Here is a 23,191-nt window from a genome sequence, read left to right as displayed (position 1 = left end):
GCGAAGCAGGAGATAATCATCATCCGCATCATCTCTGCTACAGAAAAACATGAAATCTCTGCGTGTTCTGGGCCTGTAGGGGCAGCCGTATGGGGCCAGCTTCAGAAAAGTCTGCGTCTCAAGACTCCACTTGGACAACCGCAACCCGTGACAGCCCTGAGGGCAAATGAAGAACCAGGCAGGGCTGGGACATGGCCCATGCTGGCGCTGAGTGGAAAGGAGGAGCCAGGTGAGTAGCGGGACAAAGGTGACATGAAAACTTGTGAAGGGTTCCATATTTTGGAAGTTTTCCCTGACTAACTGCTCATCTCCCCACCCTGTTCTCCCTCCTATGCACTTGGGTCTGTGTCCTCTAAGCACTTTGCTACCCCACCCCAAGCTCCCCAACTCTTATGTATATATCAATCAATCCGGTATTTATTGAACGTTTACTGTGTGCTGAGCAAGATACAAACTAATCAAATTGGACACCATCCCTGCCCTACATGGGGCTCACAGTCTTAATCTGTGCCAGGCTCTCAGCAGCCTCTCCTATAGCACCATCCCAGTGACCTGCAAAGATCAGTGATTATTTCCTTCCTTTTCGTGTTTCCTGGGGTTATTGTCACTATCCTCCTCACTACTGATGTTTTCTTCCTTCTACCTCTCGTAGGTCGATTCCTTGCCTGTGGTCCCAAACTCCCTTCACAGACTACCCTGTAGGAAGTCCCCCTCTCCATCCCCCCCATCCTACCTCCTTCCCTTCCCCACAGCACCTGTATATATGTATATATGTTTGTACATATTTATTGCTCTATTTATTTATTTTACTTGTACATATCTATTCTATTTATTTTATTTTGTTAGTATGTTTGTTTTGTTCTCTGTCTCCCTCTTTAAGACTGTGAGCCCACTGTTGGGTAGGGACTGTCTCTATATGTTGCCAATTTGTACTTCCCAAGTGCTTAGTACAGTGCTCTGCACATAGTAAGCGCTCAATAAATACGATTGATGATGATGATGAAGTGGGGAGAATGTCACTTTGGGATCTGGAGGAGAGGGAAAGGTGTCTTTGGTTCTTTCCTGTCTTGTAGCATTTAGCTCCATTTGCCCAATTCCCCAAGAACTGGAATAGCACTCACATTGATAACTGTAATCAATCAATCGTATTTATTGAGCGCTTACTGTGTGCTCTGCACGCAGTAATAGTTGAAGCCCAGATCCTGGGGGGAGGAGGAGTATGCGTGCGTGCGTGTGTGTCTGTCTGTCTGTGGTGTTTGGTTGTGGGGGTGGGGGAGATGGTGAAGGCAGTGCAGTGTCCATGGGTTGGAGTTGGAAAAGAAGCAGCGTGGCTCAGTGGAAAGAGCCCGGGTTTTGGAGTCAGAGGTCATGGGTTTGAATCCCGGCTCCACCAATTGTCAGCTGTGTGACTTTGGGCAAGTCACTTAACTTCTCTGTGCCTCAGTTACCTCACCTGTAAAATGGGGATTAAGACCGTGAGCCCCACGTGGGACAACCTGATCACCTTGTAACCTCCCCAGCGCTTAGAACAGTGCTTTGCACATAGTAAGCGCTTAATAAATGCCATCGTTATTATTATTAAAGGTACGTGTGGGCAGTCATTGCTGTCTGCAAGCTCAACAGTGTTTTTAGAATTTAGTATCTGAAGAGCAGATAAGCAGTGTGGCCTAGTGAAAAGAGCATGGGCTTGGAAGCCAGCGGTCATGGGATCCTCATGGGGTTCTAATCCCAGGTCTGCTTTTTTTTAATGGTATCTGTTAAGCGCTTACTAGGTGCTAGGCACTGTTCTAAGAGCTGGGGTAGATTCAGGCTTATCAGGTTGAACACAGTCCGTGTCCCTCATGGGGCCCACAGTCTTAATCCCCATTTTACAGGTGAGGTAATTGAGGCACAGAGAAGTTAAGTGACTTGCCGAAGGTCACACAGCAGACAAGTGGCAGAGCCGGAATTAGAACCCAGGTCCTTTTGATTCCCGGGCCCCTGCTCTTTAATAATAATAAAATAATAATAATAATAGTAATAATAATAGCATTTGTTAAGCACTTACTATGTGCAAAGCACTGTTCTAAGTTCTGGGGGGGCGATACAATGTGATCAAGTTGTCCCACATGGGACTGACAGTCTTAATCCCCATTTTACAGGTGAGGTAATTGAGGCACAGAGAAGTTAAGTGACTTGCCGAAGGTCACACAGCAGACAAGTGGCAGAGCCGGAATTAGAACCCAGGTCCTTTTGACTCCCGGGCCCCTGCTCTTCAATAATAGTAATAATAATAATAATGGCATTTGTTAAGCGCTTACTATGTGCAAAGCACTGTTCCAAGTGCTGGGGGGGGATACAATGTGATCAAGTTGTCCCACGTGGGGCTCACAGTCTTAATCCCCATTTTTACAGATGAGGTAACTGAGGCTCAGAGAAGTGAAGTGACTTGCCCCAGGTCACACAGCAGACTTGTGGCGGAGCCGGGGTTCAAACCCACGACCTCTGACTCCAAAGCCCGGGCTCTTTCCACTGAGCCATGCTGCCTGGCATTCTCCAGCACATCCAGTATCTCTCACCCCTAACCAAGGCAGGGAGGCCTGGCCTCCTCCTGCATGGATACTGGTTTCGTTCTCCATCCGGAAAACAAGGCACTAGGAAAGCAACAGCTCAGTTTAGCCTTCGGTTGCTAAATGAAGCCTGGCCGAGTGCCCCTGGGCATTGAGCTCTTCCTAATCACCGATGACCATGGGCTGAGGAAGATGTGTCATTTCAACCAACCCATCCCTGTGTTTCGGGAGGAAAGGCATTGGTTAAGGCAAGCCACAGGGAAGGGAGAGGGGAGATGCCTGTTTCTAGGGATTAGATGGAAAGGAGACTGATTGAAAACAAGCAAGCAATCCCCAGGGTTTGAAAGTATTTCTGTGGAAAACGTGTTCAGTGCCAAGCAGCAGAAGCTGATGATTCAGAAAGTTCAGGGGGGAGTAAATGGTCTGTTTTTGCAGGGAACACACATGATCTGTCACCAGCCTCTGGGTGCTTTCTCCAAACTTCTTCCAAGCTTCCAGCAGCCACCAGTTCAGCCAGATCCAGGAGTTTTTCTGCGTGGTGAAATCACGCAACGTGCAAGGGTAAACGGTGAGTCGCATTTTGTGTGTTTATAAAGAACAGAGTGGAACCAAGGGGCGGAAAAACGTGACCCTTTGAAGCTGTGTTAATTGCTCAGCCCTGTTTTCAGAAAAGGAAGAGGAGGCTGGAAGTGGAGGGTGGGGTCTCAGGAAGGGCCAGGGTTGAGGAGGGGCTCTCAGGGTGGGGGTTACATCAATTAGGCCGGCCTGGATTAGGAAACTATTCAGGGCAGTACAATGATGCGTTAACCAATGCTGTTTCTGTAACAATTAGCCTGTAACTTACTTCATACTTTTTCACCAAGGATGGTATTTCATCATTAGTCTGAGCTCCGGGATGAGGTGGGCATCAGTGGGGCAGGCTGTCGGGAAGGCACTTGTGGCAAGGACGGGGATCATCATCATCATCATCAATCGTATTTATTGAGCGCTTACTATGTGCAGAGCATTGTACTAAGCACTTGGGAAGTACAGATTGGCAACATATAGAGACAGTCCCTACCCAACAGTGGGCTCACAGTCTAAAAGGGGGAGACAGAGAACAAAACCAAACATACTAACAAAGTAAAATAGACGGGATATGTACAAGTAAAATAAATAAATAAATAAATAGAGTAATAAATATGTACAAACATATATACATATATACAGGTGCTGTGGGGAAGGGAAGGAGGTAAGATAGGGGGGATGGAGAGGGGGACGAGGGGGAGAGGAAGGAAGGGGCTCAGTCTGGGAAGGCCTCCTGGAGGAGGGGATGCGCCTAGGAGGGAGACAGACGTGTCACTCCTCTGCTGCCAGCCATGGGGCCCTTCAGCCCTTGGTTTCTCCTCTGGAGATCCCTGACAGACTCCTGCTCTTTCCCTGGCTGCCAGCGGCTCCGGTCAGACGGAGAAGAGCTGCTCTCAGGGCCTGAGCTTCAGGCACTGTGGATGCGAGGCCCACGGGTTGAGCCCACAATCAGAACTTTCCAGTTGTTGATACACAAATGCACAAAGCCCCCCCTCCCAGCTCTAATAAGAATAATTAGGATAGTTGCTAAGCGCTTACCACGTGCCAAGCACTGATCTAAATGCTGGGTTAAATGCAAGGAAATGAGGTTGTCCCACGTGGTGCTTCCAGTCTTCATCCCCATTTTACAGGTGAGGTACCTGAGGCACAGAGAAGTTAGGTGGCTTGCCCAGGGTCATGCAGCAGATGAGTGGTGGAGCTGGGATTAGAACCCACTTCCTCTGATCCCAAGCCCGTGCCCCGGCCGCTATGCCATGCAATAACCACAGTATTTGTCAAGCACTTACTGTGTGCCTGGCACTGTACTGTGCGCTGGGGCAGATACAAGCAAATTGGGTCAATCAATCAATCGATTGTATTTATTGAGCGCTTACTGTGTGCAGAGCACTGTACTAAGCGCTTGGGAAGTCCAAGTTGGCAACATATAGAGACAGTCCCTACCCAACAGTGGGCTCACAGTCTAAAAGGGGGAGACAGAGAACAAAACCAAACATACTAACAAAATAAAATAAATAGAATAGATATGTACAAGTAAAATAAATAGAGTAATAAATATGTACAAACATATATACATATAAGTCCCTTTCCCACATGGGGCTCCCAGTCTTAATTCCCATTTTACAGATGAGGGAACTGAGGCACAGGGAAGCGAAGTGACTTGCCCAAGGTCACACAACAGACGAGCGGCGGAGCGCAGATTAGAGCCCGGGCCCTTCCGACTCCCAGGACTGTGCTCAGTCCACAAGGCCACGCTGAACCTATTAACTCATAAACCTATTAGCTTGTACCTACCTCAGTGCTTAGTAAAGTGCTTGGCGCATAGTAAGCGCTTAGCAAATACCGTTATCGATTAAAAAACAAAACAAAACAAAAAACCCCCTCAGCAGAAGCCAGGAGAGGAGTAGGGGAGGACAGTTACCCCTGCTCTAGGTTTGACATTTGATCCGGATGATGGGGGTATTTCAGAGGAAGTAAACTGGGGAACTGAAATTGAACACTGCTGAGCCTGCAGGTGTGGAAGAGGGGAGGGGATCGCTGCCTGGAGCCGAGTTGGCGGAAGGGAAGAGAAGGAAAAAAAGGAAGGAGTTGGGGTCAGGAAAGAAGAACGCCAGTTACTCTTTTAGTGCTTCCTCTTACCATAGCTCCTCGTGCAAGAGGTGCAGCCGGGGCTGACTGTTCCTGTTGGGTTTTCCATTCTATTTTCATTTTGAGGCTTTGAGGGTTGTATAAGCAGTCAGGGTGGCTTGACATTGACACGGAGCCTGTAGCTCTCGTGGGAACCAGGCAGCTCTCTGTCCATCCTGCTGGGATCCCAAGTAGTCTGGGTCCGGCAGTAGTCTCTGGATGGTCCAGGAGGTAGGTGGCAACTGCTTCCCTTCACATGGCAAGCGCCTTTCCTGCCAGCGACAATTGGCTTTCACATCTATCTGCCTGCTTCTTCCGAGACCCGTTCCACGAGGATTTTTCTAGTAGGGGAGACAGGGAGGCAGTGCCTCGTAGGAAAGGAATTCAATCCTTCTCCTGGAAGTTGATAGACTGTTTAGGCACCCAGACAGGCTCTATAGTCAGCAACACGATTGTCATGCAAATCACACCCCTGTCGCATTACTCCTAGACCCTGGTGAATTGCATCTTGTTTTGGGCTGCAGAAACGCCAGTGCTCTGCTTGTGTACTCAGAATTAGCCGCTTCTCTTTTGGGGAGATGGGAGAAGCAAGGTCTGTTGGGGATCGGGGATTCCAGCCTGAGGAAGTAAAGGAAAAGGGAAGATGCAAGCCAATTCAGTTGCTCCACAATGGTGAGGGCGGCAACACAGAAACGTTAGGCAGAAAAGGATGAGTTTGCCCCAGTTATCAAATTATCAGCCTCAGGAGGAGCAGCTCAGTGAAGGGTGGAACGGGTACAGAACTGCACTCCCAATCCGGGGAAGGGCTCATGTGAATAATGTTGACCTTTAAGACCTTCAGGAACATCAGATCCAAATGTAGAGCCTGGGGCTTTAGGGAATAATAATCATTCATTCATTCATTCAGTCGTATTTATTGAGCTCTTACTGTGTGCAGAGCACCGTACTAAGCACTAATAATAATAATGATAGTATTTGTTAAGCACCTACTAGGCGCTGGGTGAAGATGAGTGAGGAGGTAGAAGAAAATGTAGATAATAATGGTGGTATTTGTTAAGCACTTATTATCCCAAGCATTGTAGTAAGTGCTGGGGTTGATCATCAGGTCAGACACAGTCCCAGTCCCATATGGGACTCACAGTCCGAGTCATGTTGGAGATTTACAGATTCGGTTGCCCAGGCATTTTCCTTCTCTCCCTGCATTGCCATGGAGAGTAGAGAATTGTTAGGTTCTGATCTCATGACAAAATGTTTTCCGATTCCTTGTGAACAGTTACAGGAAGCTTGTAAATGACCAGAGGGCAGTGGCACATATGCTACCAGTTGCTTCTTGGACTTAATTTCATCTCAGCTTGGATTTGTTTCCTTTCACTACTGTCACCACCTCTGGTCGACTAAAGCCCAAGGAAATTCCCCCCAGGGAAGTGTGAGAAGAGAGAACCCTTCCCTTGGAAAACAGGCTAGACAGCTCTGTTTGAAAATGTAGGGGCAGTTCTTCAAGTATTGGAGATCAGCACATCAAAAAGCCAAGGAAGGAAGCTGTAAAAAGTCATCCTCCCACCCCTAGCCTGCAGTTAAGCCAAGCCATCCCCACTGGAGTGTGTGCTTGGATTTTGAGAGCCTCTGAGGAGATTTTCCCAAGAGTGGGCCCCAGGGTCTCTGTTAAAACTCGTGGGAGTCCTGCCTGGCTCATGAGATGGCACTTCACCAGAACAGAGATAAAGAGAAAACCATATCAGGTGGAAGAAGTGTTCTGACTTGGAATTTTACTTGGACCTGTTTGTACAAAGGCTCCTAAAGCCTGAGTCCGAGGAGGGTTCTGAGCCCCTTGGAAAGTTTTGCTACTGGGTAAGGTGCAGGGCATGGACTTTGGATGATGGGATTAGGACCCCACAAGCCACAGTGAGATGCAAGAGCAGTTGGAAACGGGCAGGATGGATTCCGGAGTGGGCTGTGCAGTGTTTAGGACAGTGCTCTGCACAAGGTAAGCAATCAATAAATACAATTGACAGAAGGTAGAGCCAGGGCTTATTGTGAGCCCTCTCTACCTGTCCTGTTCCAACACAAATAAAGGAAGGGAAGGCATAGCCTAAGAGGAAGGACAATAGGGAGATTGTCACCTGGCGACAGCCCTCAAGTCTTGTGACCGATGTCCTGTTGAGGATCACGAGCGTAGGTTTCCCATCTCAGCTAAGGGCCAAGCAAGAGGAAGTGGCTCTGTGTGGCAGCGTGAGGGATTTGGGTCAAAGGGAGAATTTCCCAGCAGTGTGGGGCGCAGGGCCAGGGAAGCTAGGGAATCATTCCCCTGCTCCAAGGATCTTTACCCTTGAGGATTTAGCCTTGGGGGTCGGGAGGAGCAGGAGGCGGGGGCATAGGTGGTGTTGGGGGTGTGTGTGTGTGTGTGTGTGTGTGTGTGTGTGTGCGCGCGCGTATGATGGTTTGGTGAGTGGCTGCAGAAGGCCTGTGGGGTGTCACGTGGCTAAGTTACGACTAGTCTCAGGATAAATAAATAAAACGTATTTATTTTACTTGTACATATCTATTCTATTTATTTTATTTTGTTAGTATGTTTGGTTTTATTCTCTGTCTCCCCCTTTTAGACTGTGAGCCCACTGTTGGGTAGGGACTGTCTCTTTATGTCGCCAACTTGTACTTCCCAAGCGCTTAGTATAGTGCTCTGCACACAGTAAGCGCTCAATAAATATGATTGATGATGACGATGACTCCCCAGTCACTCAAATTGTCCTTGTCTTTCCAAAAGCTGAAGCTTTAACCAGTACAGTTCTGGACTAATGTTCAGTTATCAGGCCTAAGCTAGCAAGTGATACCGCTCTCAACTTAATTTTCCAATTGACGTTTCCATTTTCCTCATTTTTCTACCCAGTGTGCAATATCTGGGACAGCTGCACCCAGACCAAGATTAACCCTGGCAAGGCTGGGCTGAAGTTGGACTGCACTCGACCGGATGATGTATATGCTAGACAAAGAAGCAGACAACAGAAATAGGAAGGACAGCTTCTCAGGCAGAGGATGGCAACCCAGCTGCATAACAGAGTAAGTTGGGGCAGAAATTAAAATTATTTTTCCTCTTTCCACACTTGAAGGTTGGAAGACCACTTGCACAAACCAAGGCTTTTGGTTTATGTGTTTTCTCTCCCTAAACCGTTTGTGCATTAATTTGCAGATTTTGAGAAATTTTTAGTTTCAGAAAAGTACATTGTTCAGGTGTGGAACCATGCTGTAGATGCAGGCTTTTGTGAGGGATGCTAGGACGATGCGTGACAATTTAACTGGGACATTGATTCCTAAGGGCTTCCTGGGGCAGCAGTGGGGGCAGAGCAGAGGTTAGGACTGGAGGTAGATGGAAAAGTTGGCAATCCAGTCTTGGGGATAGGCCAACGTCACAAAATTCCCAGGGAGACAGAGGGTAAGACTGGGAGTCCTAAAGCAGACCTACCGGTGTCTACTGGGAAAAAGAAGTTTGCTCCGTTTCAGTTGGATTTTGTTCAAAGATGGCTGTTTCCAGTGGAAAAGTACTCTGGGGCCTAAGCTCATTTTGCTTTATAGTTGATGAATGTCCAGTCCTGACTCCACAGAGGGCTAGTGCTGAAGCCTCTGGAGGCCCCCACCATTCCTTCCTCCCCCTGCTCAGGGGCCTGGGATCTGGGTTAAAGAGGATGGAATTCACAGACAGAATTTAAGAAATAGCAATCTTCAGTGCAGCAACAAGCAAAAATTCCTTCATGCTGTATTAACTGTCCCCCCCGCCCCCCCGTCCAGCTAGGGAGAGTTTTACTGATCTGTATCTGTTGTCTGTGGGACCTATAGCATGTGCCAGTAAAGACAGTTTCTTGCTGCCTGTGAGCTTTTGCTCATCACAGTGCCCCACCCTACAGGGTTTTCTACTTCATGCCTCCTCAGGGACACTGTGGGAATTAGTGAAGTAATGAGGTGGAGGGACCCTATGAACTACACAAGCCTTCGGCTTGGCCTTGTTTCTCTCATCCTGTGGTTGTTGTTAATGGTATTTAAGCACTTACTGTGTGCCAGGCACTGTAGTACGCGCTGGGGTAGATTCAGACTAACCAGGTTGGGTACAGTCCGTTTCCCACATGGGGCTCACAGTCTTAATCCCCATCTCCTCCCCCTGGCCTGGAATGCCCTCCCTCTGCACATCCGCCAAGCTAGCTCTCTCCCTCCCTTCAAGGCCCTACTGAGAGCTCACCTCCTCCAGGAGGCCTTCCCAGACTGAGCCCCCTCCTTCCTCTCCCCCTCACCACCCCCTCCATCCCCCCGTTTTACCTCCTTCCCTTCCCCACAGCACCTGTATATACGTTTGTAACATATTTATTACTCTATTTATTTTACTTGTACATATCTATTCTATTTATTTTATTTTGTTAATATGTTTGGTTTTGTTCTCTGTCTCCCCCTTCTAGTCTGTGAGCCCACTGTTGGGTAGGGACTGTCTCTATATGTTGCCAACTTGGACTTCCCAAGCGCTTAGTGCCGTGCTCTGCACACAGTAAGTGCTCAATAAGTACAATTGCTTGATTGATTTTACAGAAGTGGTAACTGAGGCCCAGAGAAGTGAAGTGACTTGCCCAGAGTCACACAGCAGACAGGTGGTGGAATCGGGATTAGAATCCAGGTCTGTGCTCTAGCCACTAGGTCATGTTGCTTCTCTAATTGGCCAGGCTTTAGGACTTTGTAAGAATCCCAATTGAGGCAAAGGCACCTAGCTGATGAGATGAAAGGGGCCACTAGCAAACCAAGCTTATACTCAAGGCCCAAAGCTTGCCACAATAGAGAGATTCCAGCCCCTCTTCTTCTCCATCCCACCTAGCAAATGGGCTTCTCTGCTCAGCCTGCGCAGAACGCACCTGGCCCAATGACCATATTGTGTACTGCTGCTGCTACACTAACACAGCCCCATGATGGGAGGACTACCATCATCATCAATCGTATTTATTGAGCGCTTACTATGTGCAGAGCACTGTACTAAGCGCTTGGGAAGTACAAATTGGCAACATATAGAGACAGTCCCTACCCAACAGTGGGCTCACAGTCTAAAAGACTATGTTTTTCTCTGTTAAAATCACAGGAGAGGGAAGAAATCAGCTCTGCGGCATGGACTTGAGGAGACACTTGTGGAGTCGGGATTTTTTCAGAACCAAAGGCTTTGGGGAATACGGACTTCACAGAAAGCGTGCGGGATGAGAAGGTTTGCCCGTAGGAGGGAAGGAGGTGGAAGGGGCCGGGATCCCGTGGCAGGGGGTGGGAGGGTGGGCTTCTTGACTTGCGCTCCCTGAAACGTCGGGTGCTCTCGGGAAATCGCTCACTCCTCCGCTACCACTTGGCTTTCGGCTGTTGAGGGGAAAAGAAAGTGTTTTTGAAGTTGGGAATTTTCCTCCTTAAATCGTTTTTATTTGGGTGCAGTCAGTGAAGACTGAATGAGGCTGGTGACTTAGGACACAAACAACAGGTGAAAAGTGCTTAAGGAATATTGCAACAAAACATTTAACCCTTCCTCTGCCCTGATCTTACTTGCATACGTTCTGGCTGCTTCTAAAACAGGTTTTATAGCAAATGTCATGGATCCAGATTAGTGCTGCATAAATACAAACACTGATACTGTACTTTAGACACTTCTATCATATAAACTCTACCTACTTTAAAAAAAAACTCCAGAGAGCACAGTCCGAGTCCTTTCCCTTTATATATATATATTTTTTAAATAGGATTCTTTATTTTTTAACCTTTTTTTTTTTTAATCCACAGTCCTATCCCGCTGCATCTTCAGTCTGGCTCAGGACGGAAACCGTCCACAGCCGAGAGGAGTGTCAGACCCCTGCAGAAAGAGCTCTCTCCCAGTACCTTTTTCTTACCAGAAATGGGAAGGGGATCAGTCCATTCAGTCCCTCGACGGATCACTTTGCACGATCCATCCGAAACCACAGCCCAGGAGATAGTATAAAGCAGATTTTAGAAGCAAATTTACATAATCGACATGCTTTTTGTTGGGAGGCAGCTATTTGCTCGTATTGTAATTCAGTGGGCCGTGTACAGAACTGTCTGGTGTCCCGTGTCGTGGAGCGTGTGTTGAACCCTGGGGGGCAAGGGGGTAGGGCTTGTTGTATTTTCTACTGGTCTTGGCAAAGCCCCGGGTCTCATTTAAAAGCGCCGCTACGGGGCAGCTGGTCACCCCGCCATCGAGTCTGACACACTGCTGCCGTGTGGATAGATTTGGGAAGAATGTCCTCCCACAGAATGGACCCGTTGTAGGCAGGCTAAGGGTCGTCTTCCATCAGTGGAATTTCTGTAAATTCAAAAAAAGAGTAGTTGGTTTGGGGCACTAGAAAACGAGTCAAGCTACCTTAAGGACGCGTGCTGTAGGGATTACACTGCATATCGGTGAGACTGCGATATATCTACAGCTGGGAACGGCCTTCAACCCCGTCGCTCAGTGGGGCTGTTTGAGGGCAGGAGGGAAAGCTGCCGAGAGCCTGCCCGTAGTTCGGACCGTCCTTGGGAGGAGGGGGAAGAGGAAGCAATCTAAAATGCTCTCCCCGATTCCTGGGAATGGGCCAGCAGACAGGGCTATAGCGGTTGCCGTCCTCGGGCACCTGGGGGAGGAGGGCACGTGAGGTGCTCCGGGCACTTACCGTCCGCAATGTCGATGCTCAGGCTGGAGGACGCCGTCTCTCCCACGGAGCTGCTGGCCGCGTCCGTTGGCTCAGCGTTGGGACAAGCTCCCCTCACCTGGCCCAAGGAGGATGAACGTAAGGTCCGGAGTAGCTCCGAAGAGCCCGGGATGCTGCCGAGGACTTCAAAGTCCCTGGGCAAGTCCGTGCCCCCTGGGCCTGGGTAGGCTGGCGGGTTCTGGTCGTCGGTTTGCGAGAGGCCACCCTGGCCCGCACAGGACAAGTAGCCTGGCACTAAGGCATTCAAGCCACTGCTCACAGCTTCGTCATAGGAAGGCAACATGACGGGAACGCCGTCCACCACCACAAAGTCCGGGTCGCTGCTGGAACTCCCCGGGGCGCCCCTGCACCCAACGGACACGGGTCAGTGACTCGGCACCCGACCTTGGCCCCGACTGCTCTGGGGAGAGGCCGAAACCTGGGCAACAGGCAGGTGGGTGGAGGGGGTTGCGTGAGGCTGAGCTAGCCAAGAGGTTGAGCCTCTGGCCCATTACGAGGGACAGGGACAAAGCCAGCCGGCCCGAAGCAGATCAATGACTCTCTGACTCTGCACGGAGGAAACCGGGAGGCTCCTCTCAGTGATGGATGGGCAACTTTCTGCCTCAGAGGGGTGGCTGCTGAGGCCAGGGGGAGTGCAGTGTGCAGGCTCTTGCACCCCCGCTGCAGCTTGCCCTTAGCCTTCTGTTGGAGTTGCAGTTGTGGAGCAAATTGGGTTTTCTGTCCTTCTGTCCTCCCATCACGCCCTCCCGTTTTCCATTTCACTCATTCTTTCTTCCTCCCAGTTCCCCAACCAGTCTGACTGACCCTTAGAGAAAATACCTGTGTCACTGGCCTCAATCTACGGGTGTTTCCTTGCAGGAAAAAAACACTAATTCTCTATTGCTGCAGGCCTGGAGTTCTTCTCCAACCCACCAACCTTTGCAGAGGGGAGAGAGAAGCCCTGCCCCACCAAAGAGATACCCACATCCCTTCCCCACTACGGGACCGTTGGAAAGGCCGAGGAACAGCTCTGTGAGACCGGTGAAGAACCTGATGATGTCTCTTAAAAGTAACGTACCTTAACTGCTACTGCTTTTTAAAATTAGGTGATTTAAAAATACTGATGGTATTTATTAAGTACTTACTCTGTGCTGAGGTACTGGAGTAGATTACAAAGTTACCAGACTCAGTGACCAACCCACATGGTGGTTTAGAGCCTGAGGGAACGTGTATTTTTGTCCCCACGTTACAGATGAGGAAACTGAAGCGCAGAACAGGTAAACCACTTGCCCAGTGTCACACACAACAGTTGCCCACGTTGTTTCTTCTAGAGTCCTCATGTATGTACCTGTCACCGGTACCCACTAACCCCCCTTTTTTTTAATGACATCCTTGTACCTTTCCCCAGTGCTCTGCCCAAAGTCAGCACTCAACGGTGCACTAAATAGTAATCCATAGTCACGGAAGCATGGGGCTATTGTGAATACCTGAAATCTTCAGATTCTGCCCCAAAGTGCCATGTTTTTACTGGCAAGGGTTTCCTAGCCAAGCCATTTGGATAGTCAGCCTGGACAACAGTGGAATCCATGTTGTTCCCTTAATTATGCATGCATCATAATCTCTCTGAACACTATGATCCCTTTTGTGAAAGAAAAGAAACTGTGATTCCCATGCAAAAAGGTAAGTCTAAGGGGTACTGCTGTATGACCTTGGACAAGTCACTTTGCTTTGCCTCAGTTACCTCACCTGTAAAATGGGGATTGATACTGTGAGCCCCATGGGGGACAGGACCTTTGTCCAACCCAATTTGCTTGTGTCCACCCCAGCACTTAGTACAGTGCCTGGCAAATAGTAAGCGCTTACCAAATACCATGATTATTATTATTACAGTTCTTTTCTGTCTCCAAGCAAGGAGAATTGGAGGACTTACTTCTACATCAGAGTCCCATTCTCCTTACCCCGCTGCTTGAGGCCCTTCCAACCACCAACCTCCCTTCTGTGTTCTGGTTCCCCATTCTCCTCACTGTGCCTGGGGAGTTCATCCACTTGCCTGGCTTCAGCTACCACCTCTGTGTGGATGATTCTCAGCTCTTATCTTTCTAGCCCTGACTTTTCAACCGACCTGCATCTCCTCTCGCCTCTAGGACTTCTCAACTTCCAGTACCCTCCTCCCATTTCAGAAACCCGTCTCATTCGCCCTTCCACCTAAACTGCTGCCATCTTGGTACAAACTCTGGTCTTACTGTGGCTAGATTACTTTCTGCCTCTCCCCCATCTACTCTAAACTACACCTTGATGCAAGGATCATCTTCCTGAAGCATTGCTTTGTACGTATCTCTCCCAGAAAAGGCAAGAATAGACCTAAGCCTTCTCTGACAGATAGGTAACCAATGTAATTTTAAAGAAGCTCAGGGAAGGAGATTTAAACAACTTCACGCTGTGACTTTTACTAGAAGCAGCATGGCCTAGTAGAAAGAGCACAGGACTGGCTTGCCTGCCCTGTGATTGTTTTCCCACCTATAAAATGAAGATTCAACACGTGTCCTTCCTGCTGTCAGCTAATTCTGTTGCATTGTACTCTCTCAAGCACTTAGTACCATGCTCTGCACATACTAAGCACCCAATAATTACCATTGATTGACTGATCAAAACCCTTCACTGATTTCTTGACTCTTATTCAAAAAATCTCCTCACCCTATGGCATCAAGTCAACCACCTGGTCCCGCCTTACCTATCATCTACTCTCTTCTTCTGCTATTTTCCAACTCTCTATCTGTACGCTACCCAAACCAACCTTCTAATTGTACTTCCCTTAAGCTGTTCCCTAAGATTGGAACGCCTTCTCAGATTTAAAGCCCACCTAAAATCCCACTTTTTCCCAACAAGCCTTGTCGGTGTTTGTTTACCCAGAGCGGTGTCAGACATTAAGAGAAGCAGCGTGGCTCAGTGGAAAGAGCCCGGGCTTTGGGGTCAGAGGTCATGGGTTCAAATCCAGGCTCTGCCAATTGCCAGCTGTGTGACTTTGGGCAAGTCACTTAACTTCTCTGTGCCTCAATTCCCTCATCTGTAAAATGGGGATTATGACTGTGAGCCCCCCATGGGACAACCTGATCACCCTGTAACCCTCCCAGTGCTTAGAACAGTGCTATGCACATAGTAAGCGCTTAATAAATGCTATCATTATTATTATTAAGCACTAAAGCTCTTTACTTGATGGCCTTGGTCAAGTGCCCAGCACCTGGTTGTTTAAAAACTACTCTGCCCTCCCCATTTAATTTCTCACATGCCCCCTCAACTGCCTCTTTAGCATTACTGTGCCACTCAGGCCCCTCCCCATCTTATACGCTTTTTTAAAAAATGGAATTTGTTAAGCACTTACTATGTGCCAGGCACTGTACTAATCAGGTTGGATGCCATCCATGTCCCACATGGAACTCAGTCTTAATCCCTATTTTACAGATGAGGCGACTGAGGCACAGAGAAGGTAAGTGACTTGCCCAAGGTCACAGAGCAGACAAATAGTAGAGCTGGGAATAGAATCCAGGTCCTCTGTCTTCTAGGCCCACGCTCTTTCCTCAGTATCATGCTGCTTCTCTTCCCCTTAGTTTCTATTTGGTGCCTTTATTACCAAGCACCTTACGTTATATTGTTGTAGTGTACTCTCCAAAGTGCTTAGTACAGTGCTCTGGACACAGTAGCCACACAATAAATATGAATACTATTTTAATTTGCTCCCTGGGAGGTAGGATTCAGGAGTTATTATCTCTCCTTTGCAGCTGGGGACACTGAGTCATAGGGTGGTTAAGGGGCTTAGCCAAGGCCACACATTAAACAGGTGGTAGAGCTGGGACTAGAACTCAGGACCACCGCCTTCCCGGGCCGCAGCTCTCCCACTATGCCACACCGCCTCCCCGCACTGCAATCTATTTTAGGGTCTGCCTCCCCTGCTCAGTTGTACGCTCCTTGAATTCACGGATCACGTCTACTACTCCTACTGTACCTTGCACACAGTAAGCACTCAAACACTACTGATGGAGACTAGAACCACAGAAGACTCTTTTAGCACATGAGCAAGTGAATGGCAACTCCGTAAAGTTGGTTTCTTCCCCTGGGGCAATGCCCGCAAAGATAGGGGAGTGCTTCTACCCCCTCCACCTGGAGCATCATTCATTCCACCGTCGTTCCCACCCCGGTCAGAAGTTCCACACGCGAGGGTGCAGGGGTAGAACCAACCCCAGAAATCAGCCCCGCTGAGACACACCTGGGAAGAAAATGCGTCTTGAACTTGGTCTGGAACAGCCGGGCCAGAATGACCAGCAGAAGCACCAGCAGGACGCTAGTGGCAGTGAACGCCACGATTTTCCACGTGGTTAGGAGGGTCTCCTGGGTACTGGGCCAGGTTTGCTCTGTGGTAGAAGGAGACAAAAGCAACACCCGCAAAACAGCCGATCTCAGGGAGCGCCGTCACAGGGAATCGATTCCTTAGAAAGTGCCCCTCGCCCCCATGCACGAGTTTCCTTTAGCAACAGGAGGCAGATCTGTCCCTTGCCTGGGCTCACCTCCCACTAGGCAGGCAGAGGGCAGGGAGAGAGATGGCTGGAGGCATTTCCAGGTCTCTCTTGGGGACCAGAATTTGGGAACTCAGATCTAATTGCCCCCAAAGAGCCCCAGCACTGATGCAAGGTCAAGCCTAACTGCCTCCAAACCCTCCCTTCCAGCTAAGTGCACACCCTGGGGTGGGATGGGGGCAACGAGAAAGAGAGATATAGTTAACGACCCCTCCATCCACAGCACCCATCTCCAACCCCTCCAAGGGCTAACCCGGAATACGTCCGAATACGCTCCGCCAATTGCCAGCTGTGTGACTTTGGGCAAGTCACTTCACTTCTCAGTGCCTCAGTTCCCTCATCTGTAAAATGGGGATTAAGACTGTGAGCCCCCCTGGGACAACCTGATCACCTTGTAACCTCCCTAGCGCTTAGAACAGTGCTTTGCATATAGTAAGCGCTTAATAAATGCCATTATAAAATACGTCGGTGCCAAGCCTGGAATCTGGACCTCGGGAGTCCTGAACCCGGGATCGCTCCATTTACCTGTTTTGACACAGTATACTTGGTAGGAAGGAAACCATTCTCCGTACTGGCAGGTGATGTATTTGTAGTCGGTGGTAAAAGAATAGCCAGGATCACAATAAAATTCAACCACAGTTCCGTGATTGTACTGCTCACAAGGCCGCGGGTGGCAGATGTAATCTCCGTGATTCACCATTGGAGGTAGAGGACAAACTTGCACAACAATGGGGAAGCCCAGAGAGAGAGAGAAGGAGAAAGAGAGAGACAGAGAGAGATTCAGCAATGGCCTTCTTGCCCCGGGATGCACAGCAGTCTGGGAAAAATGTAATGGAGACGTGTTTATGAAGGAATTATCTCCAGAGACTGGCCGCTTCCAAATTTTTTCACAAGGTTAGGCAGGCTTGCGATTAAAATATTCTTAGCACCGGCTGCTATTGTCACATACGGTGGTTAAAGCACAGTATACAAAAAAAGTTTTTTACAATGCAAAATATATGCCAATTTAATAGATGACACTGCTATTCTGTTAATACATGCTGCTTCATGAGCCAGCCTCCCTAGTAGATAATTTCGAGCTACTTCAAGGCCAAACCTTCCATAACAGGAAAATGCATCCCAAAGAAGTCTCAATTTCTCTCCCACTGCTGCTGGCTGGAAGCTTGTTGTGGGAAGGGAACGTATCTATCAACTCTGTTGTATTGTACTTTCCCAAACACTTAGTACAGTGCTCTGCACACAGTAAACGCTCAATAAAGACCATTGACCGATTGGCTGGCCAAGTCGAGTCGAACCTTCCACTAAAGGAGGAGTCATTGATTATTTCCAAGTTTAAGACTCCTTAGCAGTGGCCAGAAGCAAGCGCCACAAATAGAGTAAGACTTGGAGTCTTTTTTACAGCAAAAGAGCTCCCTTCACCAGATGAGAACAGATGGAAAACACAATCATCATCAATAGTATTTATTGAGCACTTACTATGTGCAGAGCACTGTACTAAGCGCTTGGGAAGTACAAATTGGCAACATATAGAGACAGTCCCTACCCAACAGTGGGCTCACAGTCTAAATCCCGACTGCAGACCTGCTGCTGCTCAATCGATCTAGAAGGGACCAAGTCCAGCCATGGGGCCTCGTTGAAAGCTCCGTCACAAGTTTCCAGGAAGAAATCCATCCTACTGTTAAGTCCCTCACTTGGAAGGAACCAGATGTTCCAGGGCAGCAGGAAAACAGCCCCCTATTTGGGCCTGAGTGCTCTTCCGTTAGAAAGCGGAAGTAGATGAGATCGAACAATCCCTATTCCGCCTCTGGTGCTGCCTGCAAATCCAGTAATTACAAACGGGAGTCTTCAATATCAAAGACTCTGGGCATTTTTTTATGGTATTTGTTAAGCACTTAGTATATGCCAGGAACTGTACTGAGTGCCTGTATTCAGTGGTTACAGGCAGAATATATGGTTGATGCTGAACAATAACTACTAATTCCTCCAAATGACTGATGGTCTCCTGGCTGCAGAAGGACTGAGAGTTTGGGCGGCTGGGCCTGCCTACTCCTGCCTGATTAGCAAGTACCTTTCCTGAAGGCCTAAAGGGTACAGCCCCATGTCACCTTCATCTATCTTCCTGGCCTTGTGAACTGTGAGCTGGTGGGCTGGTGGTCTCCAGTTGGCTCCCGCCACGAGCAGCTGCCGCAGGGTGTGAGGAGCTGATGCTAAGGCAGCACACTCATTCATTCATTCATTCAGTCGTATTTACTGAGCGCTTACTGTGTGCAGAGCACTGTACTAGGCGCTTGGAAAGTACAAGTCGGCAACAACAGGTGCCACCCAACAGGTGGGTCGGTTCCAGCTTCACCTCCCCGCCGCCACACTGGGACTCCCAGTTGTCACTTTCATGCTCCCCAACTCACTCCTAGTAATTAATTAAATTTCTCTGAAGGAAGATTCAGGGCACCTTTCCTTCTAAACTGGCACTCGAGGGCATAAGGGACAAACACTTGAGATCGACTTCTTAACTGCTCCAACACACTTGAGGTTTTCTGCCCTGGCACATCCTCATTCTGGGATTGCTGGTACCTGACCTTAGACTCTAGACCTCTGAACACACTGGTCTGGAACTCCCTTCCACACTCCGTGTGCCAAGCCACCACTCTCCTCTCCTTCAAGACATTATTAGGGTCACAGCTCCTCCGAGAGGCCTCCCCACCATCCCGACTCCCGCTCCCTTCTGCATGCTCTAATCATCCAGATCTGCGATCTTCAGGCATTCGATACTCACCCCATCCTCAACCTCCCAGCACTTACATACACGTCTTTAAATTATATAAGTTATTTCTCTCTATGAATGCGTCTCCCTCTCTAAACCATAAGCTCATTGTGGAAAGGGAACGTATCTGCCAATTCTGTTATAGTGTACTGTCCCAAGCGCTTAATACAATGCCTAATGCAGTGCTTAATATACCTCCTCCAGGAGGCCTTCCCAGACTGAGCCCCCCTTTTCCTCTCCTCTTTCTCCTCCCCTCCCCATTGCCCCCTTCCCTCCCTTGCCCTTTCTTTCTTTCAATCGTATTTATTGAGCGCTTACTGTGTGCAGAGCACTGTACTAAGCGCTTGGGAAGTACAAGTTGGCAACATACAGAGACACCCTATCCCCTTCCCCTCAGCACTTGTATATATTTGTACCTATTTATCACTCTATTTTGTTTGTACATACTTACTACTCTAATTAATGATGTGTATATAGCTATAATTCTATTTATTCTGATGGTATCGACACCTGTCTACTTGTTTTGTTGTCTGTCTCTCCCTTCTAGACTGTGAGCCTGTTGTTGGGTAGGGACCGTTCTCTATATGTTGCCGATTTGTACTTCTGCACACAGTATGCGCTCAACAAATACGACAATGAATGAATGCTCTGCACATAGTAAGCACTCAATAAATATCAGGAAAGGTCACTGGATCAGGATTTGACAGAAAGTAATGAAGTCACTTGCTCTCACAAAACCATCCACCCTGAACAGAATCATTTAAGAATCATCTGAGAGGGCTGGAGGGCTGTGTGTCAAAGAAAGGAGGAAGGAGCAGTGACAGTTATTTTGAATTTTAAAAAAGCACCAGAGTCCCCAAGGAATGCTAGTTAGGCTTGCGAACTCTTATCTTCTTGTAATCATTGTCTTGAAATGGGTGAGCCGAACAGGAAATGTTATTAGAACAATTTACTCTTCCTCGAGAACAGTGAATTAGCAAGATTGCTTGCTATTGTGCATATTCCTATAATAATAAACCCTGCCCAGGGTCAGGGGATTTTGATCGCCGAGAAGCAGAATTGGACTGTGTTGATTATTAATTTATATGTCAATTCCAACACATTTTCAGTTCTCAGAGTAGCAGCCATGCTGTTTTAGACATGGCTTTCCTGGCTGATTTGTTTCATAAAATGGTTAACGGCATTGGATCTCTCTTTCTAATAATGCCCCGGAGTTCCCACTCCCTTAAATACTCCAAAATGGAACTGACCTTTACAGCAAATTGTAAAGATTCTGAAATTTACAGTGCCATGAGGGTTCGCTGGGCCCACCGTGCTGGCGTGCAGGCTGCTAGGCAACCACCTGCCCGTCTGCTCCGAGGGCAGGGAGAAGGGGGCAGTGGAAGGTGGGTACGAGTGAGCAAAGGTTGGGGGGTAACCCTCATTATCTCCTTTCCTCCACCCGTCCCCGAGAACAGGCTCCGGGCAGGCCCGAATTTTTGCCACCCACTTTGTGCGGGCCCCATTGGGCTCCTCAGCCGTGTATGGGGGTCCCAGCCAGTCCTTGCACAACACAAACACAGTCGAACCCGCCTGACAACCCTTAACATTAACAGTTGGGAGGAAGGGAGGGCTGGGGGGATGGCCCTGCTCCCACCAGTTGCCAGCCTCAACCCCAAGGGCAGCGCATGCTGACAGAGGAGAAGCAGCGTGGCTCATTGGAAAGAGCACGGGCTTTGGAGTCAGAGGTCATGGGTTCGAATCCCGGCTCCGCCACATGTCTGCTGTGTGACCTTGGGCAAGTCACTTCACTTCTCTGAGCCTCAGTTCCCTCATCTGTAAAATGGGGATTAAGACTGTGAGCCCCACGTGGGACAACTTGATCACCTTGTATCCCCCCCAGCGCTTACTGGAGCGCTTAGGGAGGTCGTGGAGCTGGGGAGTCCTCTTGGGGGGAACCCTCTGGACCCCATCAGAAGCAGTGTGACTCAGTGGAAAGAGCCCGGGCTTGGGAGCCAGAGGTCATGGGTTCTAATCCCGACTCCGCTGCTTGTCAGCTGTGTGACTTTGGGCTAGTCACTTCACTTCCCTGGGCCTCGGTTCCCTCATCTGTAAAATGGGGATTGGGACAGTGAGCCCCACGTGGGACAACCTGATCACCTTGTATCCCCCCAGCGCTTAGAACAGTGCTTTGCACACAGTAAGCGCTTAACAAATGCCATTATTATTATTATTAGAACAGTGCTCTGCACATAGTAAGCGCTTAACAAATGCCATCATCATTATTATTATTATTATTATCTCCCTGGCAGGTGACAGCCCCCTGCAGATCTCCATCTGGTTTGGGAGACCCAGGCTGCCCCGACTCTGCCTTGGCCTTATGACATCATTAACCTAAGCACCATCTGGGGGCCCAGAAACCTGAAATGTCATCACGGATCGGTTCTAGGACTATTTTCTGTGCTACCGATTTCCCCTGGTAAAATGGGGATAAGAACGCTCTCCGTCTCCAGCCTGCCTGCCCATCTGAAGGGTTAGGCTCTCCTTTACAACCAACTTTGGCACCCGGCCTGAAACAGACAAGTCGCTCATCTTCCACGGCAAAGCAATTTCTGTTGAATCCCAGGACCAGTGTGCTGAAACCACCTCCTGCTCCTTGTCCACAGCTCACTTGGAAGTTCAGAGGAGCACAGGGGGAGAGACATGGCACACACATTTTCACTTATGAAGAGAGTAGGTACAGTGAAAAATCTGGGACAGGAGAACAGGCTTCTGCCCAAATTCAGTATCTAAAATAACCTAGTGGGAACTGAATTTCAAAACCAGAGGGGAACATCTCCAGTTTTCTTCCATTTTTTTTACCCCCTTCATAAAATGGCCAATGGCCATTTTAAAATGGCCCGGACGGGAACCGTCTCTTATAACAACCGTACCGGTGTGCTCTATGAAATTGGATTGTGGACTAAGAGGAAGCTCCCCCAAGTCAGCATGAGTTTTTTTGAAATGAAAAGAAGAGAAGCACTTAGAGCATCCTGCCCTCTGGGTTTTGTAGAAAACGAACAAAGGCTGGAAATGTTCTCTTCCTAATGAGGTCGGGCCCCCTTGTTCCCGGGAGAGAAGCCAGCCAAACGCACCAAGAAAAAGGTGGCTGAAAATGACAACTGCAGGCGTGCTCCACCTGCGGTGCCACAAACAAAACTCTTCCAAACTTTCAGTCTCCAGGCTACTTAGTCTTCTCTTTGGGAAAAACAAACAAGCCAGTGGAAACAAGGCGTTCCTGGATTCGCCAACTATACCAAACGGGGTCCGGCAGCTAAAATGAAGCAGCTTTTGATCAACATGTCACCAAAATGACCTAATTGACCCAAATCTTCCAGGCCACTAGGCTGCACTCAGGAAACTTTTTCCCCCTTTTTTTCTTGATATTTGTTAAGTGCTTTCTATGTGCCAAGCACTGGGGAAGATACAAGGTACTCAGATTGGTCTGGCAATCAATCAAGGGTATTTATTGAGCATATACTGTGTGCAGAGGACTTTACGAAGTGCTCGGGAGAGTCCGATACAATGGAGTTGGTAATCATGATCCCTGCCCTGGGGGAAATGTCATCAAAATACTGATTCAACCCATGACTTTGTAAATATATAAAATAGAGTATAATAAAAAAAAATGGTAATATTGTTTGGTCAATAACATTCAGTGAATATAGTTATGAAAAATATAACAGAATAAATGCGTAGCCTAGAAATATCTGACCTTTGGGTTATACATATTTAGTAGAAAAGCAGAGATATTTAAAGAAAACGTAATATAACACTAGCATGCCTACCAAATATCTTTTGATGCCCAAACTATATGAGGTGTAAAATCTTCAGGTGTACTAATGCATGCTGCCTCAGGTATTATGACATATTCGTGTTTCTGGGTCTCAGAACACAGGACAAAAAGAAAAGTTGGCAAAG

At 48.4% G+C, this 23,191-nt stretch overlaps 1 protein-coding gene across 3 annotated transcripts in view; it reads right to left on the bottom strand.

Moving 5' to 3' along the window:
- Window positions 1–10,521: 10,521 nt before the first annotated feature.
- The window catches only part of SUSD4 (sushi domain containing 4), a 63,099-nt gene continuing 50,429 nt past the window's right edge, over window positions 10,522–23,191 (bottom strand). Inside the window, exons 4-8 of one of the 3 annotated variants that reach the window (XR_005455031.1) lie at window positions 17,017–17,208; window positions 16,185–16,329; window positions 11,906–12,288; window positions 11,129–11,559; window positions 10,522–10,607 (exon numbers count right to left, since the gene is read on the bottom strand). Coding sequence is in view for 2 of the 3 variants with exons in the window: in XM_038760999.1 (XP_038616927.1) it covers window positions 11,531–11,559; window positions 11,906–12,288; window positions 16,185–16,329; window positions 17,017–17,308 (849 nt within the window). In the remaining variant the exon portion in view is untranslated. Of the gene's footprint in view, window positions 10,608–10,630; window positions 11,560–11,905; window positions 12,289–16,184; window positions 16,330–17,016; window positions 17,309–23,191 lie in introns of those variants that run through there. The other 2 variants (XM_038760999.1, XM_038760998.1) reach the window with 2 other exon arrangements.

Source organism: Tachyglossus aculeatus, chromosome 19, assembly GCF_015852505.1.
Source record: "Tachyglossus aculeatus isolate mTacAcu1 chromosome 19, mTacAcu1.pri, whole genome shotgun sequence".
NCBI lineage: Eukaryota > Metazoa > Chordata > Mammalia > Monotremata > Tachyglossidae > Tachyglossus > Tachyglossus aculeatus.
This window is presented reverse-complemented; position numbering and strand designations above follow the sequence as displayed.